Source organism: Lampris incognitus, chromosome 19 (genome assembly GCF_029633865.1).
Source record: "Lampris incognitus isolate fLamInc1 chromosome 19, fLamInc1.hap2, whole genome shotgun sequence".
In the NCBI taxonomy this organism is placed as follows: Eukaryota; Metazoa; Chordata; class Actinopteri; order Lampriformes; family Lampridae; genus Lampris; species Lampris incognitus.
Window position 1 is genome coordinate 38,518,499 of NC_079229.1, and position 23,767 is coordinate 38,542,265.

Genomic DNA, 23,767 nt, shown 5'->3' on the forward strand with positions numbered 1-23,767 from the left:
TTTTGGTATAAATCCAATCTCTGTCTCTCTGTCTCGCTCTCTCTCTTGTCTCTCTTTCTCTCTCTGTCCCTCTCCTCTCTCTGTCTCTGTGTCTCTGTGTCTCTATCTCTGTCTCTCTGTCTGTCTCTCTGCCTGTCTCTGTCTCTGTGTGTCTCTCTCTCTGTCTCTGTGTCTCTCTCTCTCTGTCTCTGTGTCTCTCTCTCTCTGTCTCTGTCTCTCTCTGTCTCTCTCTGTCTCTCTCTGTCTCTCTCTGTCTCTGTCTCTGTCTCTCTCTGTCTCTCTCTGTCTCTCTCTGTCTCTCTCTGTCTCTCTCTGTCTCTCTGTCTCAGGTATTGGTGGGTTCATGGTGCGTCAGCGCGGAGGGAAGGTGGGACCAGGCAGAGGTAAACAACACTGTTTGTCTGTCTACCTGGCTCTGTCCTTCTGTGTTGTAAGTAAAGATTAATTCTGTGTGTGTGTGTGTGTGTGTGTGTGTGTGTGTGTGTGTGTGTGTCACGCTGGGTTGAGACAGCGCCTCCTGTTGAACAGGTGGAGAAGGTCAGGAAGAGATACCGTAAGAAGAAGACTAAACTAGAGGAGGCCTTTCCCTCCTACCTACAGGTAAGAAATGTACACAATAACACACACACACACACACACACACACACACACACACACGTACTTTCCTGTCTGTGTGTCAGGTTCAGGGTTTTTCATCGGTTGTGTCTTCGTTCCTTCCAGGAAGCGTTTTTTGGGCGGGACTTACTCGACAGGAGCCGTCAGCTGGATAGGAAGGCGGGGCTAGAGGCTGTACCTGTCTGCCACAGCCAATCAGGGACAGGAAGTAAGAATAAAAGTACCCCCCTCAGCCTACGGGAACCCTTTCCTTCTACCACATTGGTCAGCGGCACGGCAAACAGGAAGCAGAAAGCGCTGCGTAAGTGGTGCCTTTTAATTTGTTCCTTTTCTCTTTTTCTATCTCTCTTGTCTTTCTTCAACACTAATTCCCAATCAGTGAGCTTCAAACACGTGTCTTTATTCTTACATCCAGTTTGGCCTCATAGTCATCAGTCATCATCTCTGTGTGCGCTGTGGTATGTGATTGTTTCTTTGTGTGTGTATGTGTGTGTGCACGCGTGTGTGTGTGTGTGTGTGTGTGTGTGTGTATGTTGTTGTGCGTGCTACCATCCAGCCATGGTGGAGGAGACTCTTGTGGATCTATCTGATGTTCTCAACACTGACCCTCACATACTGGCCACAGAACACACAGGTACACACACTCACACACACAAACACACATACACAAAACACGCAAAATATGACTAACTCACCATAACGCTCACTCATTCAGTGGAAAGCAGTGCTTCCTCACCAGTAAGAACCACTGACCAGTGAGCAGCAGTTGGGTCTGTGTGTCTGTTCTTCAGGAAGGTCAAACAAACCTACGTTGCCATCCACTCTGCTTCTGTCTTCATGCCTTCATCGTTTCTTGTGCTTTAAAGTCATGCCTCCCATGATGCCTGGCTGCTAAACATTTGTTCAGACTCATGTCGGTCCAACGGGTGGATTAGGGTTTCAGTTGTCAGACAGACGTGACCTCTGACCTGCTCTGACTCCTGACATGGAGCTGTAAAAGCACGTGTGTTTGACTGGTTCTCTGGTGTCTGATCAGTGTGTCTGGACATTAAGAGTGTTTGTACAGAAACTCCATTCCAGTGTGTGACCATCTGCAGTTGGTGTAGATCATATGATCAGTTGTGTTACTGCATTGTTTTCTGGTTGTGTGTCTTTGTTTACGTCTCCATACCGAACAACTGACAGGAAACGAGATGTGTCTGTCCACCCTGTGCTGCGCTGCAGGTTGTTCGGTCTCTGAAACCGTTGTGTTCTCATGTTTTGTAGGAGTTGACATTTGTCAGTTCCATTTGGAGAATTACCCCTCACCCTTCGGTAAGACACCTCCCTCCACAAGACCTCTTCTTCCTCTTGTCACACCTCCTCACTACTTCCCTCTCATCCTCTCTCTCCACTGGTGAGGCCAGCGCAGTACTGGGCAATATGGCCAAAATATTTCTGTCATGATTTTTTTTTTTTCATTTTTGTGCAATAACAGTACATGTCATGGTTTTTCACTAATAAACAGTTAATAACAAATAAACATTAAATAAACAAGAAATCAATAAGACACATTTTACAGGTGTTTGTACTGAGTAAATAGATTTTATAAACCAGTGATGTCACCACATCCTGAAGTGGTAGCAACTCTGTGTTTTCACCACAGACCCTGGATTGACAGGTTGACAGCGAATCAAGCACAGGAGGGGAGCATGTAAACATCCGTACACTATGCAGCAGTGGTACATTTCTTAAAGTGGCCCTGTCATGCTCATTCCCGCTCTATATTTTTATTCTGGGGCCCCACTAGAGTAGCTTTGCATGATTCACAGTTTTGCAGACCCTCAGTTTATTCTCTGTCTGAAATGGGCTGTTTAGCTATTTTCTCTTTAAGGCGTCCCTCCCTAAAAGCCCACCTTCTTCTGATCGGCCAACTACCGGAAGCTTGCCGAGGGGGCAGCACCCAGTGCTTGTGAGCACCCCCTCATCCTCTTGCCGGTGTTGTATCAAACTCGGTTTCCCTGTCGAGATCCGTTTCCCACTAGCCAGAGTTTGATACAACACCAGGACGCTTGATTAACCATAACCTCAATTTAAGCTTAACTTAACTAAGCTGAACCTAACACCTACCTTAACCTAATCATAACCCATAGCTCACCTGTTCCTGTTTCCATGGGAATGCCTTCATCTGGCTAGGAGGAAACACATCTCAACGGGGAAACAGAGTTTGATAGAACACTGGTGTAGGAGGTTCAATAAGCAAACTACAAACCTACTAAGTAACATCATTTCTTGTTCTTGATTGGAAATGGCAACTTCTCAAATCCATCTGTACATGTTCGAGCCTGAATATGGTCTGGAATATGAGCGTGGACGGCACGAACATCCGCAGCAACAAGGTTACAGCAGGACGTCTCTGGTAAACATTACTACGCTCATTACCTGCTTATTGTGTTACATAACAGTGGATTTAGTCTTTCAGTCACAAGCCGTATATACAAGTTCTATATATGCTCCTGTCAATCAGAGTACATGTAGGAAATGAATAAATAAATGCGCTAAAATGTCGACTAAAGTGGAAAGCGTCTGCTGTCGGGAAATAACAGAGATTATGTAGCTCACTGATTCTTGAGATAAGGGACAAAACATGTTTTAGGTCTCTTTTTTTTAAATACTACATTAATTTGAAATGGATATATTTATAGGCAAAGGTCTAAGCTAACAAACCATGTAAGAGAACAGGTTTTTTGAAATTTACATTTATTCACTTCATAAGTTGCGTTGTGTCAACTCCGTCAGACACACCAGAAAGCATGATATTTGAATTTGAGCAGTTCAACACAAGTGTAAAGTCCTCAAGTATCTAATAATGGTGTTCTGTAACAAAGTAATAAAATGCATACAGTTTTGTTCTGATTTCACACTATTTTGAAACATCCAATTTCGAAATTCCTTAATTTTTTATATTCATTTGTAATATTAAGCATATATAGTCAATGTTCTTGGGCAAAGAAGACATCACTGCATGTAGTTCAGCTGGTGTTTTAATATATAAACACAGAGTAACATATTTCTTCGAAAAAGGACAAAAACCTTCATCTGACGGTGTTGACAAACAACTGCTGTAGAAAAGAGTTCCATGTGTCACATCATTTCCTGGCAGAACCAGTTCTCTGTGGTTCTTTTTACTGTTCCCCCAATGCCTTCTAAGGCACCTTTGCCGTGGGATGTTGGGAAATAATTCCATGTGGTTCTGTTGAAGCCCAGTGTGGGTGGTACCTCAGAAAGGAGGAAAAAGTTCTTATACTGCTTACTGGGACCATCTGACCAAAAGTGCACAGTGGTAACCGATGGACATTTTGTCTGACTATCTTTTAGGAGTGGATCCATGTATGTCCAGATTGCTGCAACATCTTGTCTCATACACCCCCTTCACACTGGCCAAAAACCCCCCCGCTAACATCTGCCTTTTTATATTGACCAAAGGCGGACATTAGCGGGTTTTTTTGGCCAATGTGAAAGGGGTATTAGACTCTGACACTGCAGAATGCTGCTTTTTCACCCTTGGTATAATACATTCCAGTATGAAGATTCAGCTGTGGCAAATTCTGGCCAAAGTGGCAGGCTTGAACTTTAGAGGCATATTTGCACTTCCAGGATTCTGAAAAATCAACATGTATGATGACTGTGTTCTCACTGCAGGTCTCAATTACATTTCTGTACGCTTTTGCTTGATTGTGAACCAAGCACATGTGTTGTGGTCTCAGTTTGTAGTTTCTCGTCATATAAATGGAGCAGCTCTGAAAGACTCCCGCTGTGCAAGTTAAGTTTCATGTCGAAGTGGATCCCGCTAGCTGTGTCTTCTTGAACTCCCCCCCACTACCTCCATTCAACATGGATTCCACCTGGCTCTGAGGCCAGAACCACCTTGCTCTGGGGCCAGAACCGTGTGTTTGTTTAAGCACCATGAACAGGTGCGGAGAAGGCAGGCCTCACTTGCTAGAGAGCAACAAACTAATTGAAAGCCGTCCTCTAGTTTGGCCGACTTCACAACACCCACTGTTCCGCTGTAACTCCTCACTGTCAGGTGCAAAGAAGCGGCTAGTGACTCCACATGTGTCAAAGGAGACGTGGTAGTCTGCAGCCCTCCCCGGATTGGCAGAGGGGGTGGAGCAGCGACCGGGACAGCTTGGAAGAGTGGGGTAATTGGCCAAGTGCAATTGGGGGGGGGGGGGGAAACCCACATCAAAACACACAAGAGAAATAAGAAAATGAAAAACATGTGCTAATGTCATGTACCAAGAATAAACACATGCTATTGTCATGTAGCAAGAATAAACATGTAGCAAGAATAAACACATGCTAATGTCATTTAGCAAGAATAAACACATGCTAATGTCATGTACCAAGAATAAACACATGCTATTGTCATGTAGCAAGAATAAACACATGCTAATGTCATTTAGCAAGAATAAACACATGCCAATGTCATGTAGCAAGAATAAACACATGCTATTGTCATGTAGCAAGAATAAACATGTAGCAAGAATAAACACATGCTAATGTCATTTAGCAAGAATAAACACATGCTAATGTCATGTACCAAGAATAAACACATGCTATTGTCATGTAGCAAGATTAAACATGTAGCAAGAATAAACACATGCTAATGTCATTTAGCAAGAATAAACACATGCTAATGTCATGTACCAAGAATAAACACATGCTATTGTCATGTAGCAAGAATAAACATGTAGCAAGAATAAACACATGCTAATGTCATTTAGCAAGAATAAACACATGCTAATGTCATGTAGCAAGAATAAACATGTAGCAAGAATAAACACATGCTATTGTCATGTAGCAAGAATAAACATGTAGCAAGAATAAACAACAGATGTGGTACACCACAACACAATACAATACCACTAAAATACAAAACAATACAACATTATACACCTTACAAAAACATACACCACAATATCTCTTGATAATCAGACCTTTGTACTTCTTCTTGAACTGTGTAGTGTTTGTACTGTGTTTGAGTTCCATGCTCACACTGTTCCATGGTTTTACCCCACAGATTGCAATGCTCCTGCTCGTCAAAGTTGTACCAACACATCATTTCCTGAGGTTTAATTTCCCTTTCAAACGATATTGCCCTTCTCTATCTGAGAGTATTTGTGTATAGTACTGGGTAGTAGATTGTTTCTTGCTTTGAACATTATTTGTGCTGTGTTAAATTCTACTAAAGCCTATCAGGGAGAAACATTAAAATCCTTTGAGGCACTTAGGCAGGAATTCGACTTACCACACACTCAATTTTGGAAGTATTTGCAGTTAAGACACTTGCTGGTGCAAATTTTCAGCTCGCGGTCAATAGCCCCATCTAGTGGTGACACTCTAGAAAGGGTCCTTAAGATCTTTGGACGTGGTCATGAGGCTTCTGTCTACTACTCTATGATCCTTACAGCCTCAGATTCCAATATACTGACCCTAAATTTGACACGGGAAACTGATTTAAAGGTTTCATTTTCAGAGGCACAATGGGGAAGAATACTTAGGAATGGGAAAGAAATGTCAAGGGAACTGTGAACAAGGCTGATCCAATTCAAAATTATAAACAGAGTGTACTGGACGCCATCTAGGCTGCGTAGAGTGGGTTTGATGGACAGCTCAGAGTGCTGGAGGTGTCTTGACAAAGATGGTACTTTAGTACACATGCTTTGGAGTTGCCCAAAAATACAGGAATTCCGGTCTGTTATACACATCGATTTAAAAAAAATTACCGGCTTAGACATCCCTTTCTCTTCCAGTCTGTTTATTTTGGGTGACCCTCTGCATTAAGTGATTTGACTCCACCGCTTGCTGACTGGATCCAGACTGCCCTTATGTTAGGACGGAAACTCGTGGTCCAAGAATGGAAAGCCTCCTCTACACCAGCGCCATCTTTGTGGCACACTTCTCTTGGTCGGCTGGCTGCCCTAGAACAGTTATTACATAGGCGGCTTGATAAGGTGGAGGAATATCACTTGAAATGGGGGCAGTACCATTCTTATGTATTGAGCGAATAATGGCGTTTCCAGCTCATAAAAATAACAGTAACATATCACATGAAATGCAAACAACTGAGATACATTTGGTTAGAATACCTGTTGACAAGCAACGCTGTCAACTTTTAAGCACTCCACGCATCACAGTCATGTGTTTTCTTCTTTTGTTTGTTTGTTTGTTTTGTTTGTCGTTGTTTTTTCTCTTTCCTTATTTCAGGATGTCTCTCCTATCTTTTATTTATTTTTGGTCTGGTTGTGTTTGTTTCGTTTCTATCGCATTCTGATTTAATGTCCATGTTATTTGTAATTGAAATACTTGTGTATATATATATGTGTTTTGTTATTGTGAAAAAAATAAAAAACTATTAATCATAAAAAAAAATTCTACTAAAGCCCAGAACTTCCAGGCACTTGACTTTAACAACAGCTTGTTGGTGTGTTCACCATATCCTACATTATTAACTGTCCTGGTGGCTCTGTTCTGCAGTGTACATAATGGTTGTAGTGTACATAATGATTGTTGGTTGGTGTTGTAAGTGTTACCCCATACCGCCACACGGTAGATCAGATAAAATAAATGAACAACACTCCGCTCTACCTAGTTTGGTTTGAGTCCTGCTGCCTCTGCTGTAGCTAAGTGTGTTTGAAGGCGGGCCGACCCAGCTGCTGGGCAGGGATTATGAATGTGTCTCGTGGTGACGTAGATGAGTAGTGGAAGAAAAGGCTGGACTACAAACGAGGCGTTTCAACAGTATTTTCTGTCTGAGAGAATAACTCCCTTTGGCGTGGACTTTGGCTTGGACTGTGGGCTTTGTAGCTCTGCAGACGTTTTACCTCCCAGCTACAGAACACACTAAAGGAAAGGGAAACACAAAAGGCATGATATGGCCTCTTTAGCATCTGGATCGCCATTCCAAGTGTGGCCTGGAGGCCTCACAGGTTCTGTGTCACTGGTTGTGCCATACATGAACAAAGTCCATGTTTCATGGCTAATTCACTGCGTTGAGGGTGTTGTTGCGCATTCTCATGAGAATTAGATGGAAGAGCATCAGGTATCAGCTTCGCTGAGTCCCCTGTAGTACTGAGAAGTATCCCAGGGTAATCCTGGTGGGAATGTTCACCAACATACTGAGTCCCCTGTAGTACTGAGAAGTATCCCAGGGTAATCCTGGTTGGAGTGTTCACCAACATACTGAGTCCCCTGTAGTACTGAGAAGTATCCCAGGGTAATCCTGGTGGGAGTGTTCACCAACATGCTGAGTCCCCTGTAGTACTGAGAAGTATCCTAGGGTAATCCTGGTGGGAGTGTTCACCAACATACTGAGTCCCCTGTAGTACTGAGAAGTATCCAAGGGTAATCCTGGTTGGAGTGTTCACCAACATACTGAGTCCCCTGTAGTACTGAGAAGTATCCCAGGGTAATCCTGGTGGGAATGTTCACCAACATACTGAGTCCCCTGTAGTACTGAGAAGTATCCCAGGGTAATCCTGATGGGAGTGTTCACCAACATGCTGAGTCCCCTGTAGTACTGAGAAGTATGCCAGGGTAATCCTGGTGGGAATGTTCACCAACATACTGAGTCCCCTGTAGTACTGAGAAGTATCCCAGGGTAATCCTGGTGGGAGTGTTCACCAACATGCTGAGTCCCCTGTAGTACTGAGAAGTATCCCAGGGTAATCCTGATGGGAATGTTCACCAACATACTGAGTCCCCTGTAGTACTGAGAAGTATCCCAGGGTAATCCTGGTAGGAATGTTCACCAACATACTGAGTCCCCTGTAGTACTGAGAAGTATCCCAGGGTAATCCTGATGGGAATGTTCACCAACATACTGAGTCCCCTGTAGTACTGAGAAGTATCCCAGGGTAATCCTGGTGGGAGTGTTCACCAACATGCTGAGTCCCCTGTAGTACTGAGAAGTATCCCAGGGTAATCCTGGTGGGAATGTTCACCAACATACTGAGTCCCCTGTAGTACTGAGAAGTATCCCAGGGTAATCCTGGTGGGAATGTTCACCAACATGCTGAGTCCCCTGTAGTACTGAGAAGTATCCCAGGGTAATCCTGGTGGGAATGTTCACCAACATGCTGAGTCCCCTGTAGTACTGAGAAGTATCCCAGGGTAATCCTGGTGGGAGTGTTCACCAACATGCTGAGTCCCCTGTAGTACTGAGAAGTATCCCAGGGTAATCCTGGTGGGAATGTTCACCAACATGCTGAGTCCCCTGTAGTACTGAGAAGTATCCCAGGGTAATCCTGGTGGGAATGTTCACCAACATGCTGAGTCCCCTGTAGTACTGAGAAGTATCCCAGGGTAATCCTGGTGGGAGTGTTCACCAACATGCTGAGTCCCCTGTAGTACTGAGAAGTATCCCAGGGTAATCCTGGTGGGAGTGTTCACCAACATACTGAGTCCCCTGTAGTACTGAGAAGTATCCCAGGGTAATCCTGGTGGGAGTGTTCACCAACATACTGAGTCCCCTGTAGTACTGAGAAGTATCCCAGGGTAATCCTGGTGGGAGTGTTCACCAACATACTGAGTCCCCTGTAGTACTGAGAAGTATCCCAGGGTAATCCTGGTGGGAATGTTCACCAACATGCTGAGTCCCCTGTAGTACTGAGAAGTATCCCAGAGTAATCCTGGTGGGAATGTTCACCAACATGCTGAGTCCCCTGTAGTACTGAGAAGTATCCCAGGGTAATCCTGGTGGGAGTGTTCACCAACATGCTGAGTCCCCTGTAGTACTGAGAAGTATCCCAGGGTAATCCTGGTGGGAGTGTTCACCAACATGCTGAGTCCCCTGTAGTACTGAGAAGTATCCCAGGGTAATCCTGGTGGGAGTGTTCACCAACATACTGAGTCCCCTGTAGTACTGAGAAGTATCCCAGGGTAATCCTGGTGGGAATGTTCACCAACATGCTGAGTCCCCTGTAGTACTGAGAAGTATCCCAGGGTAATCCTGGTGGGAGTGTTCACCAACATACTGAGTCCCCTGTAGTACTGAGAAGTATCCCAGGGTAATCCTGGTAGGAATGTTCACCAACATACTGAGTCCCCTGTAGTACTGAGAAGTATCCCAGGGTAATCCTGGTGGGAATGTTCACCAACATGCTGAGTCCCCTGTAGTACTGAGAAGTATCCCAGGGTAATCCTGGTGGGAATGTTCACCAACATGCTGAGTCCCCTGTAGTACTGAGAAGTATCCCAGGGTAATCCTGGTGGGAATGTTCACCAACATGCTGAGTCCCCTGTAGTACTGAGAAGTATCCCAGGGTAATCCTGGTGGGAGTGTTCACCAACATGCTGAGTCCCCTGTAGTACTGAGAAGTATCCCAGGGTAATCCTGGTGGGAGTGTTCACCAACATGCTGAGTCCCCTGTAGTACTGAGAAGTATCCCAGGGTAATCCTGGTGGGAGTGTTCACCAACATGCTGAGTCCCCTGTAGTACTGAGAAGTATCCCAGGGTAATCCTGGTGGGAATGTTCACCAACATACTGAGTCCCCTGTAGTACTGAGAAGTATCCCAGGGTAATCCTGGTGGGAATGTTCACCAACATGCTGAGTCCCCTGTAGTACTGAGAAGTATCCCAGGGTAATCCTGGTAGGAATGTTCACCAACATGCTGAGTCCCCTGTAGTACTGAGAAGTATCCCAGGGTAATCCTGGTAGGAATGTTCACCAACATACTGAGTCCCCTGTAGTACTGAGAAGTATCCCAGGGTAATCCTGGTAGGAATGTTCACCAACATGCTGAGTCCCCTGTAGTACTGAGAAGTATCCCAGGGTAATCCTGGTGGGAGTGAATTATCTGCTGCTTTACAGTGAAGATACCAAAGCATGTAACATGTTATCTTTTTTTTTATTATTTCTCTAAGAATCCCCCCCCCCTTTTCTCCCCAATTGTACTTGGCCAATTACCCCACTCTTGCGAGCTGTTGCTGCTCCACCCCGTCTGCTGATCCAGGAGGGCTGCAGACTACCACAAGTCTCCTGCCATACATGTGGAGTCACCAGCCGTTTCTGTTCACCTGACAGTGAAGAGTTTCACCAGGGGTACGTAGCACCTGGGAGGATCCCGCTATTCCCCCCAGTACCCCCTCCCTTGCGAACAGGCACCCCGACCGACCAGAGGAGGCGCTAGTGGAGTGACCAGGACACATACCCACATCTGGCTTCTCACCTGCAGACATGGCCACTTGTTTCTCTAGGGATGCCCAACCAAGCCAGAGGTAACACGGGGATCGAACTGGTGATCCCCATGTTGGTAGGCAATGGAGTAGACCACCACACTACCTGGACGCCCCCACGTGTTATCTTTTTGTACTCACTTCAGATGTCAGTTTCAGTTGTGCTAGTTTCCCTTTTAACAAAGAATAAATGTTGTAACTGGTGAGCTACGTAGACACAAGACTTGTGATGAAGGTCATGTGACACAGCTTGCAGATGATAGTTGTCTGCTCTGGGTCTGTCTACGCGATGAAGGATGCTCCCTTCTCAACATGTTCGTCAGCTTGGTTTAGTCGGGGGTCCACTTGCAGCAGAGTCCTGACAGTAAAACAGCCCCGCTCTCATTTGAGCAACACTGAGCCGTCGCTGACTGCAGGGAGTAAGGAGGTTCTCTTCGCTGACAGCAGGGAGTAAGGAGGTTCTCTTCGCTGACAGCAGGGAGTAAGGAGGGTGCTCTTCGCTGACAGCAGGGAGTAAGGAGGTTCTCTTCGCTGACAGCAGGGAGTAAGGAGGTTCTCTTCGCTGACAGCAGGGAGTAAGGAGGGCGCTCTTCGCTGACAGCAGGGAGTAAGGAGGTTCTCTTCGCTGACAGCAGGGAGTAAGGAGGGCGCTCTTCGCTGACAGCAGGGAGTAAGGAGGTTCTCTTCGCTGACAGCAGGGAGTAAGGAGGGTGCTCTTCGCTGACAGCAGGGAGTAAGGAGGGCGCTCTTCGCTGACAGCAGGGAGTAAGGAGGGCGCTCTTCGCTGACAGCAGGGAGTAAGGAGGTGCTCTTCGCTGACAGCAGGGAGTAAAGAGGTTCTCTTCGCTGACAGCAGGGAGTAAAGAGGTTCTCTTCGCTGACAGCAGGGAGTAAGGAGGTTCTCTTCGCTGACAGCAGGGAGTAAGGAGGGCGCTCTTCGCTGACAGCAGGGAGTAAGGAGGTTCTCTTCGCTGACAGCAGGGAGTAAGGAGGTGCTCTTCGCTGACAGCAGGGAGTAAGGAGGTTCTCTTCGCTGACAGCAGGGAGTAAGGAGGGTGCTCTTCGCTGACAGCAGGGAGTAAGGAGGTTCTCTTCGCTGACAGCAGGGAGTAAGGAGGGCGCTCTTCGCTGACAGCAGGGAGTAAGGAGGGTGCTCTTCGCTGACAGCAGGGAGTAAGGAGGTTCTCTTCGCTGACAGCAGGGAGTAAGGAGGTTCTCTTCGCTGACAGCAGGGAGTAAGGAGGGTGCTCTTCGCTGACAGCAGGGAGTAAGGAGGTTCTCTTTGCTGACAGCAGGGAGTAAGGAGGGCGCTCTTCGCTGACAGCAGGGAGTAAGGAGGGTGCTCTTCGCTGACAGCAGGGAGTAAGGAGGTTCTCTTCGCTGACAGCAGGGAGTAAGGAGGGCGCTCTTCGCTGACAGCAGGGAGTAAGGAGGGGGCTCTTCGCTGACAGCAGGGAGTAAGGAGGTTCTCTTTGCTGACAGCAGGGAGTAAGGAGGGCGCTCTTCGCTGACAGCAGGGAGTAAGGAGGGCGCTCTTCCATCATGATGGAAAATGAAGTAAATCCCAGTGCTGTTCAGATCTCAGGAGAGCAGAGCCAGATGCACTCACAGTCGGTCCAGATTGAGCTGCGTCCGCCAGAACATTGTCGTGGTAACATCAGCAGTATGAACATCAGCTGGTATACAAACTCTGGTTACTAAGCAACAACCAGGCTGCTGGGCTGTGGAGCCAACATTGCTGCCAGTAGAAACTGATCGCTTTGGTTTGCTTTTTATTCTTCTGTACATCAGTTCTGCTGCTTCATCCTCACACTGCTGCCTCTTCTTCTCAGTAACGACCTCTTCTTCTTTTTCCCCTTCTTCCAGATCACTTCTGCTTCTTCTTTGAAATAACCACCGCTGCTTCTTCTTCTTTTGCTTTTCTAGACAGCTAGTGTTTAGGAGGAGTCTCATGTCCTGCTGTTTTTGTTTTTTGTGTGTTGGAGGATTTAACGCTCGTCTGTTTCAGAGCTGGTTTCCTCTCGAGGTTTACTGGTGTTGAAAGTGTTGGTTGTCCATCGACTCGTCTGTCTGTCTGTCTGTCTGTCTGTCTGTCTGTCTGTCTGTATGTGCAGCTTGTAGCAGAGGAGTTGTTAAAATGGAGAAAGTATGCTGGGAGACAGACTGGTCTAAAGCAGAGCATCATCTACAACATAACATAACACAGCAGACCCTAACTCTCTCCCTCTCTCCTCCTCCTCCTCCTCCTCCTCTCTTCTTGTTTCCTCTCGTCTCCTTTTTCTCTTCTACTCCTCCTGATCTCCTTCCTGTTTTCTCTCCTATGTGTTTATTCTCCCTCTCTCTCTCCCTCTCTCTGTCTCTCGCTCTCTTTGTCTCCCTCTCCCCCCTCTCTCTCCCTCTCCCTCTCCCTCCCCCTCTCCCTCCCTCTCTCTCTCTCTCTCTCTCTCTCTCCCTCTCCCTCTCCCTCCCTCTCTCTCTCTCTCTCTCTCTCTCTCTCTCTCTCTCTCTCTCTCTCTCTCTCTCTCTCTCTCTGTCTCGTGTGTGTGTGTGTGGGTGTGTAAAGCTGGCCTGGATCTGGGCTCCATGGCAGAAGACCCGTCATTGAGCTCTGAACCAAGAGGAAGTGGTGGGTATGGCCATAGGGTGGCACAGGAAGAGCCACTGGACGCTATCCTGAGCCCTGAGCTGGACAAGATGGTGACTGATGGTGAGTTTAACTGATGACCTTGAGCCTAATGACCTTTAACCTAAAGAAATGTATCATGACTTCTACTTGTGAAGAATGGGATAATGTATTTGAGAACACAATCAGTCAGATCCAGAGGAGTGTGTGTGTGTCTGTGTGTGTGTGTGTGTGTGTTTTCATCTTGAAAACACACACACACACACACACACACACACACACACACACACACACACACACGTGATCACCAGGCGTTACGTGATCATGTAACACCTGTACTGCCTCCCTTCATTGGCTTCCTGTCTGTTTTAGGATCCAGTTTAAGATTTTATTACTTGTTTTCAAGTCGTTAAATGGGCTGGCACCATCTTATTTATCCTAGCTAATATATTATCATACAGCAGTCAGAGCACTCAGGTCAGCAAACCAGATGCTCTTACATGTTCCCAGATCCAGGCTTAAGAATAGGGGTGACAGAGCCTTTGCAGTTGCTGCCCCTGATCTCTGGAACAACTTACCAACACACATAAGATCTGCTCAGACCCTAGAGACTTTTAAATCTTGGTTAAAGACCTACCTACCTCTTCTTGCTGGCATTCAATTCAAGTTGAGCTTGACACCGTGATTTTATTGTGGAAATATACTTTTACTCTTGTGTTTTATTGTTTACATTTTAATTCCTTTATTTTACTTTTACATGTATTTTTATATTCATATGTGTTACTTATTTTATATTGTATTTTAAGCTTGTGCAGCACTTTGTTTCAACTGTGGTTGTTTTAAATGTGCTGTATAAATAAACTTGACTTGACTGATTCCCTGTTCTCTTCTCTTTAGGTGCCATTCTTGGTAAACTCTACAAGATCCCAGGTACACTAACATAGAAACACACACTTTTTGGATGTTGTCACCTCACATAATGCACCAGCAGCTCTCACTGCTGTACCACCAGCATCTCTCAGTACTGCACCACCAGCAGCTCTCACTGCTGCACCATCAGCAGCTCTCACTGCTGTACCACCAGCAGCTCTCACTGCTGCACCATCAGCAGCTCTCACTGCTGTGACACCAGCAGCTCTCACTGCTGCACCATCAGCAGCTCTCAGTACCACCAGCAGCTCTCACTGCTGCACCACCAGCAGCTCTCACTGCTGTGACACCAGCAGCTCTCACTGCTGCACCATCAGCAGCTCTCAGTACTGCACCACCAGCAGCTCTCACTGCTGCACCATCAGCAGCTCTCAGGACTGCACCACCAGCAGCTCTCACTGCTGCACCACCAGCAGCTCTCACTGCTGTGACACCAGCAGCTCTCACTGCTGCACCATCAGCAGCTCTCAGTACCACCAGCAGCTCTCACTGCTGCACCACCAGCAGCTCTCACTGCTGTGACACCAGCAGCTCTCACTGCTGCACCATCAGCAGCTCTCAGTACTGCACCACCAGCAGCTCTCACTGCTGCACCATCAGCAGCTCTCAGGACTGCACCACCAGCAGCTCTCACTGCTGCACCACCAGCAGCTCTCACTGCTGTGACACCAGCAGCTCTCACTGCTGCACCATCAGCAGCTCTCGATACTGCACCACCAGCAGTTCTCAGTGCTGTACCATCAGCAGCTCTCAGTACCACCAGCAGCTCTCACTGCTGTACCAATGGCAGCTCTCAGTACAACCAGCAGCTCTCACTGCTGCACCACCACCAGCTCTCACTGCTGTACCACCAGCAGCTCTCGATACTGCACCACCACCAGCTCTCACTGCTGTACCACCAGCAGCTCTCGATACTGCACCACCACCAGCTCTCACTGCTGTACCACCAGCAGCTCTCGATACTGCACCACCAGCAGCTCTCACTGCTGTACCACCAGCAGCTCTCAGTACTGCACCACCAGCAGCTCTCACTGCTGCACCACCAGCAGCTCTCACTGCTGTGACACCAGCAGCTCTCACTGCTGCACCATCAGCAGCTCTCAGTACCACCAGCAGCTCTCACTGCTGCACCACCAGCAGCTCTCACTGCTGTGACACCAGCAGCTCTCACTGCTGCACCATCAGCAGCTCTCAGTACTGCACCACCAGCAGCTCTCACTGCTGCACCATCAGCAGCTCTCAGGACTGCACCACCAGCAGCTCTCACTGCTGTACCACCAGCAGCTCTCAGTACCACCAGCAGCTCTCACTGCTGCACCAACAGCAACTCTCAGTACCACCAGCAGCTCTCATTGCTGCAACACCAGCAGCTCTCAGTACTGCACCACCAGCAGCTCTCACTGCTGTACCATCAGCAGCTCTCAGTACCACCAGCAGCTCTCACTGCTGTACCAATGGCAGCTCTCAGTACAACCAGCAGCTCTCACTGCTGCACCACCACCAGCTCTCACTGCTGTACCACCACCAGCTCTCGATACTGCACCACCAGCAGCTCTCACTGCTGTACCAATGGCAGCTCTCAGTACAACCAGCAGCTCTCACTGCTGCACCACCACCAGCTCTCACTGCTGTACCATCAGCAGCTCTCAGTACTGCACCACCAGCAGCTCTCACTGCTGCACCATCAGCAGCTCTCAGTACCACCAACAGCTCTCACTGCTGCACCACCAGCAGCTCTCACTGCTGTGACACCAGCAGCTCTCACTGCTGCACTATCAGCAGCTCTCAGTACTGCACCACCAGCAGCTCTCACTGCTGCACCATCAGCAGCTCTCAGGACTGCACCACCAGCAGCTCTCACTGCTGTACCACCAGCAGCTCTCAGTACCACCAGCAGCTCTCACTGCTGCACCACCAGCAACTCTCAGTACCACCAGCAGCTCTCACTGCTGCACCACCAGCAACTCTCAGTACCACCAGCAGCTCTCATTGCTGCAACACCAGCAGCTCTCAGTACTGCACCACCAGCAGCTCTCACTGCTGTACCAATGGCAGCTCTCAGTACAACCAGCAGCTCTCACTGCTGCACCACCACCAGCTCTCACTGCTGTACCACCAGCAGCTCTCGATACTGCACCACCACCAGCTCTCACTGCTGTACCACCAGCAGCTCTCAGTACTGCACCACCAGCAGCTCTAACTGCTGTACCACCAGCAGTTCTCAGTACCACCAGCAGCTCTCACTGCTGTACCACCAGCAGTTCTCACTGCTGCACCACCAGCAGCTCTCACTGCTGCACCACCAGCAGCTCTCACTGCTGTACCACCAGCAGTTCTCACTGCTGTACCACCAGCAGTTCTCACTGCTGCACCACCAGCAGCTCTCACTGCTGTACCACCAGCAGTTCTCAGTACCACCAGCAGCTCTCACTTCTGCACTACCAGCAGCTCTCACTGCTGTACCACCAGCAGCTCTCACTGCTGTACCACCAGCAGCTCTCACTGCTGTACCAGCAGCAGCTCTCACTGCTGCACCACCAGCAGCAGTTCTCACTGCTGTACCACCAGCAGTTCTCAGTACCACCAGCAGCTATCACTGCTGTACCACCAGCAGCTCTCACTGCTGTACCACCAGCAGCTCTCACTGCTGTACCACCAGCAGTTCTCAGTACCACCAGCAGCTCTCACTGCTGCACTACCAGCAGCTCTCACTGCTGTACCACCAGCAGCTCTCACTGCTGTACCACCAGCAGCTCTCACTGCTGTACCAGCAGCAGCTCTCACTGCTGCACCACCACCAGCAGCTATCACTGCTGTACCACCAGCAGCTCTCACTGCTGTAACACCAGCAGCTCTCACTGCTGCACCACCAGCAGCTCTCACTGCTGTACCACCAGCAGCTCTCACTGCTGCACCACCAGCAGCTCTCACTGCTGCACCACCAGCAGCTCTCACTGCTGCACTACCAGCAGCTCTCACTGCTGTACCACCAGCAGCTCTCACTGCTGTACCACCAGCAGCTCTCAGTACCACCAGCAGCTCTCACTGGTGCACCACCAGCAGCTCTCAGTACCACCACCAGCTCTCACTGCTGTACCACCAGCAGTTCTCAGTACCACCAGCAGCTCTCACTGCTGTACCACCAGCAGCTCTCACTGCTGCACTACCAGCAGCTCTCACTGCTGTACCACCAGCAGCTCTCACTGCTGCACCACCAGCAGCTCTCACTGCTGTACCACCAGCAGCTCTCAGTACTGCACCACCAGCAGCTCTCACTGCTGCACCACCAGCAGCTCTCAGTACTGCACCACCAGCAGCTCTCACTGCTGTACCACCAGCAGCTCTCCGTACTGCACCACCAGCAGCTCTCACTGCTGCACCACCAGCAGCTCTCAGTACTGCACCACCAGCAGCTCTCAGTACCACCAGCAGCTGTCACAGCTGCACCACCAGCAGCTCTCACTGCTGCACCACCGAGCAGCTCTCAGTACTGCACCACCAGCAGCTTTCAGTACCACCAGCAGCTGTCACTGCTGTACCACCAGCAGCTGTCACAGCTGCACCACCAGCAGCTGTCACTGCTGTACCACCAACCACATACTGAACATTCTTATTTACTTTTCTATTTATTTATTTTGCACCAAAAACAAACAACAAACAGACAAAACAGCTAAATGTGGATTGTGCAGGTGAGAATTAAAGCCCAAATGTGTTTCAAGCCCTCTCCCCTGATGCCACTCTGAATACTAATACAGTCAGAATACTAATACAGTCAGAATACTATCCATCCATCCATTATCCAAACCACTTACCTGCTCTGTTGCGGGGATGCTGGAGCCTATCCCAGCAGTCATTGGGCAGCAGGCGGGGAGACACCCTGGACAGGCCGCCAGTCCATCACAGATCAGAATACTAATACAATATAAGAATACTAATACAGTAAGAATACTAATATAGCAGATGCTGTTACTTAACCATAAACAAAAATCAAAGGTTCATAAATGCAAAGAAAAGTACAAAAACAGCCAGTTATACAATGTTACAAACAAGTGCCGTCAGAGAGGCATACACAATGAAAAAGGAAGCAAGAAAGAAAAATACTACAATCAATCAAATCACAAAACTGGACGTCTACATGACAGCCAGAGTAAAGCACCTCCACACCCGCACACGCCATCTGACAGGACTACCTGCTGGTCCTGGATCTTGGTGTTTTGTAATATGTGTGTGTGTGTGTGCGCGCGTGTGATTTCTCACCCCTTATAGAACTGGGCGGAAAAGATGTGGAGGACTTGTTTACAGCGGTCCTGAGTCCCGGGAGCAGCACTACCAGCTGTACCAGTGCTACCAGCACCAGTCAGCTTGACCGGAACCCCCCCACATACACACCAGCTGGCACCAAGACTCTACCACAGAGCACAGGTACCAAACACACATACATACACATAAGCACATCCTGTTGACACACAGCAACATAGAGAAGAGATATGACCCACATTGTTCTCTCCCTCTCTGTCTCTGTCTGTCTGTCTGTCTCTCTCTCGCTTTCTTGTTCTGTCTCAGTCACTCTCACTCTCTGTCTGTCTGTCTCTGTCTCTCTATGTCTCTCTGTCTCTGTCTCTCTCCCTCTGTCTCTGTCTGTCTGTCTGTCTGTCGGCCTGTCTGTCTGTCTCACTCTGTGTCTCTCTTTTTCTCGCTCTCTGTATCGCTGTCTGTCTGTCTGTCTGTCTCTCTCTGTCTCTCTGTGTCTCTGTCTGTCTGTCTGTGTGTCTCTCTTGCTCTCTCTCCCTCTGTGTCTGCACAGTGCAGACGTGTCACCTTGGTTAATTTTTTGATAGGTCAGGCGAAAATGAGTATTTGGCTTAGCAGACGGAACAAAATGAAAGGCACTGGGTCCACAGATGCCATGCTCATGTTCAGGGGTCTAGTGGCGGCTCGGCTGAAAATTGAGTTCATGTTTTTCAAACTTAGTTCAAACTTGGAAGGTTTATTTCTATGTGGGGACATGGGGATGTGCTGTGCACAGTGGAAGACCAAGTGCTTCTTCTAAATTTCTGAAAAAAGGAAAAAATAGGGGAAGATGTGTATCCTTTTGTTTACTGTGTATGGCAATTGTTGTGTTTTTCCACTATGTACAGTGCATCCGGAAAGTATTCCCACCCCTTCACTTTCCCCACATTTTGTTGTGTTACAGCCTTATTCCAAAATGGATTAAATTCCTTTTTTCTCTCATCAATCTACATACAATACCCCATAATGACAAAGTGAAAAAGGTTTTGTAGAAATTTTTGCAAATTTATTAAAAATAAAAAACTGAAATATTGCATGTACATAAGTATTCACACCCTTTACTCAGTACTTGGTTGAGGCACCCTTGGCAGCGATTACAGCCTCAAGTCTTCTTGGGTATGAAGCTGCAAGCTTGGCACACCTATATTTGGGGTATTTCTCCCATTCTTCTCTGCAGATCCTCTCCAGCTCTGTAAGGTTAGATGGGGAGCGTCGCTGCACAGCTATTTTCAGGTCTTTCCAGAGATGTTCAATGGGGTTCAAGTCTGGGCTCTGGCTGGGCCACTCAAGGACATTCACAGACTTGTCCCGAAGCCACTCCTTCCTTGTCTTGGCTGTGTGCTTAGGATCGTTGTCATGTTGAACGGTAAACCTTCGCCCCAGTCTGAGGTCCTGAGCGCTCTGGAGCATCAAGGATCTCTCTGTACTTTGCTCCATTCATCTTTCCCTCGATCCTGACTAGTCTCCCAGTTCCTGCCGCTGAAGAACATCCCCACAACATGAGGCTGCCACCACCATGCTTCACTGTAGGGATGGTATTAGCAAGGTGATGAGAGGTGCCTGGTTTCCCCCAGACAGTGACGTTTGGCATTCAGGCCAAAGAGTTCAATCTTGGTTTCATCAGACCAGAGAATCTTGTTTCTCATGGTCTGAGAGTCCTTTAGGTGCTTTCTGGTATAGTACAGCGATGTTGAGAATGTACTTAAAATTAACGGTGGTTTGAGTGCTCCTTTTAAGTTTCAAAGGGGAATTAGACAGGGATGTTCTTTGTCAGGAATGTTGTACTCTCTGGCCATTGAGCCCCTGTTGTAAAAATTGAGGTGTGAGTTGTCTGCAGCACAACTTTTGAACTCTCTGCCTGTGCAGATGATGCAGCTATTTTTGCAAAGGACAAAGTGCTGTTGATGTTTTAGTAGAAAATGTTAACAAGTTTGGTCAAATGGTCTCTTTCTCCGTCGCGCTCTCTCTCTCTCTCTCTCTCTCTCTCTCAGGAGGAGAGGCATTTCATTGTCTCCCAGTGGTGAATGGTGTCATGGGAGCTGCTCCTCACTATGCTAAAACTCCCATGATGCCCAGCGGTGGTGGAGCGCCGGTCTCCGGGATACCTACACCACACAGCAATAGGTAACAAAATACTATGACAGTACTACAATATCACTACAGTACTACTTCAGTACTACAATGTTATAGTAACATTACAGTACTACAATAGATTTCCAATTATACAGTACTGCTACGCTATTATGGTGCTACTACATAATACTACAGTGTTATAACAGTACTGCCGCAATGCTACAGTGCTACTAAATGACTAAAGTACACTTACAATACTAGAATAGAACTCATCACTCTTATCAAACAGACATGACAGGACTTGACTCATAAGACTTCAGAAGTTCAAACCAATCAGTTGGTGCCAGTCAATAGAAGTACTTATGACCTCTTCAAACCACTTCTGCGACACAGGCAGCCAGTGAAGAACCCTCAGTACTGAAATAACTCAAGCCTTTTTGCTTCCATTAAAATCTTTGCTGATGAATTCCAGAAATGTATTCTCTTCCTCCCTGTGACAGGAAGTTGAGCCAGTTGGGAGGGGATTTGATTGATCCGTGGGGATCCAGTGGCCCCGTCTCTGCCCCTGCCTCAACCAATCCATCAGGAGGAGAGGGAGATGGAATGTCAACAGCCCAGAAGAGCATGCTGAAATGGGAAAAGGAGGAGACACTAGGAGAAATGGCAACCGTTGCTCCTGTCCTGTATAGTAACATCAATTACCCTACTCTCAGAGAGCAGTACCAAGGTATATATACTATGTATACAAACACTATATACACAATATATATACAGTCCTGTATAGTAACATCAATTACCCTATTCTCAGAGAGCAGTACCAAGGTATATATACTATGTACACAAACACTATATACACAATATACACAGTCCTGTGTAGTAACATCAATTACCCTACTCTCAGAATAGGTGTGTGTGTGTGTGTGTGTGTGTGTGTGTATACGTACACTATCCTAACTTAGGAGAGCAGTACTCAGTTAATCACAAACATACTTTATTTTATCAGCATTCAGGAAAAGAAAGAACATTTATTGATTGATGGCCATGTAGTCTGCTGTTTAATCACTTTTTCTGACTGTGTGCATGTATGTGTGTTTTACATGTGACATGTGATGTGGGTGTATGTGCATCTGGTGAATTGTTCTGGCATGTGTGTGTGCACGTGTGTGTATGATGTGTTTGTTTTTGTATCAGACTGGTCTACTAGAGTAAAGCAGATTGCTAAACTGTGGAGGAAAGCCAGTTCTCAGGACAGAGCTCCATACGTAGTAAGTTCTGTTCTGCTGCTTTAATGTTTCTATTCTATTCTATTCTCCTTCCTGTCCTAACTGGTCTGGTCTGATCTGGCCTAATTTCTTAGAAATGGTGGTTCTGTCACCGTGTGCTACCCAGTAACAAAGAACAGATTTATCCGGTCTTCATGTTAATGTTAACTTCACCATGTTACCACTTGACCGTGTCACCAACCCCTCTGTGTGATTCTCTCTCCATCTCTACTCTTCCGACTACAGCAAAAAGCAAGAGACAACCGTGCAGCACTGCGCATAAACAAAGTCCATATGTCCAATGAGCCTTTGAAACGCCACCAATCACAGAAGCCCCCCTATGAGCCTGTTTCCATGGAGACAGAGATGATTTTTAAGGACCCTCTAAAGCCAAAAGAGTCTGAACAGGAACAGGAGTGGAAATTCAGACAGGTGAGACAGATGAACTGGGCTGACAGGTTAGACTGGTCAGACTGGTTTGGCCGGTCTTTTTGTTTATTTCATTATGTTGCTCTAATTATCAGTAGTACCTGACTGTGTGTGTGTGTGTGTGTGTGTGTGTGTGTGTGTGTGTGTGTGTGTGAGTGAGTGGGGGGGTGGTTTACTGACATCATTGTGATCATGAACAAATAAATCAACATGATTGTTCAGGATTTTTGAGTTCCAAATCAAATGATAGACATCAGATATCTCCTCTGCAGATTGGGTATAGAGTCATGTGATCACACTGATGTCACTTCCCCACCCTGAACTGTAACCATGGTAACCATTAGACGCATGTAGGGGGATTGACAGATAGATGAATGGATAAATGAGTATTGAATCATGTGATGGATGATGTCATTTCAACACTAACATCTCTAACTGTGATGTCATTGAAAAAGGGAGAGGTAAATGACAGATGGAGAGCCGGTAAGAAGAGGCAGGAAAATCTCCCCAAAAGCAAAGCCCTAGACTCACCAACAGATAAAGATTGTCCCTACCTGGCACCTGTAACAGGAGCTGGAAAAGAGGCTCTGGTAAGATCTCAAGGCAAACTGTTCTTGACAGACCTGGATCCATTCAGGCTGTCTGGAATCCCCTTCTCTGCTGTTGATTGAGCTTGTCTGGAGCAGTGAACCCATCACACCTTTTTCTCCTTTCTTCTCTGTTTTCTCTTGACCGGAGTCACCTGGACTCTAGATTCTCCAGTCAAGCTTTTCTAGAGAGATTCTAGTCTGTAGCGCCGGCTCCTACACAGGTCTGGAGTCTGGAAAATGTGGACGTTCAATTAAAGCCGTTCTGGAGGCTTGAAAAGTTTGCAGTCAGATTAAAAGTCTGTGACGATTGCTGCTCTGTCCAGAAACACAATTTATCATAATTTTAGTTTCATTATACGTATATGTTGTGATATTTATAGAATAATGCTCAGTCAGAGTGATATGCTCTAGTTAAGTCATATTGTGATATTAGTTATAGAATAATGTTCAGTTGTATAGTGATGACAGTATATGATTGACGGTATATATGACTGTCTGTCTGACTGTCAAAGTTTTGGATAAAAAAAGTGATTTTCCAAATAGAAATTGTATTGAAACTTTGAAAGTGATTCTATTTGTAATACAAACAATATTATGTCAGTGGAGGATAATATTTTGCACCATTAGTTTGTCAGTTATATACTCTACTACAGAAAGGATATCTAGAATGAAGGATTTTCATCATCTGCCAATCACCAGTACAGCCAGTGGCTGTTAGCTCTACTGAGGTTAAG

At 47.0% G+C, this 23,767-nt stretch overlaps 1 protein-coding gene across 1 annotated transcript in view; it reads left to right on the top strand.

Moving 5' to 3' along the window:
* The window catches only part of kmt2ca (lysine (K)-specific methyltransferase 2Ca), a 267,487-nt gene that overhangs the window by 131,913 nt on the left and 111,807 nt on the right, over positions 1-23,767 (top strand). Inside the window, exons 29-40 of the mRNA XM_056299264.1 lie at positions 330-383; positions 512-600; positions 721-916; positions 1,172-1,249; positions 13,400-13,543; positions 14,357-14,389; positions 18,656-18,811; positions 20,671-20,803; positions 21,253-21,479; positions 21,944-22,017; positions 22,261-22,446; positions 22,899-23,033. Coding sequence (XP_056155239.1) covers positions 330-383; positions 512-600; positions 721-916; positions 1,172-1,249; positions 13,400-13,543; positions 14,357-14,389; positions 18,656-18,811; positions 20,671-20,803; positions 21,253-21,479; positions 21,944-22,017; positions 22,261-22,446; positions 22,899-23,033 — 1,505 coding nt within the window. The remainder of the gene's footprint in view (positions 1-329; positions 384-511; positions 601-720; positions 917-1,171; positions 1,250-13,399; positions 13,544-14,356; positions 14,390-18,655; positions 18,812-20,670; positions 20,804-21,252; positions 21,480-21,943; positions 22,018-22,260; positions 22,447-22,898; positions 23,034-23,767) is intronic.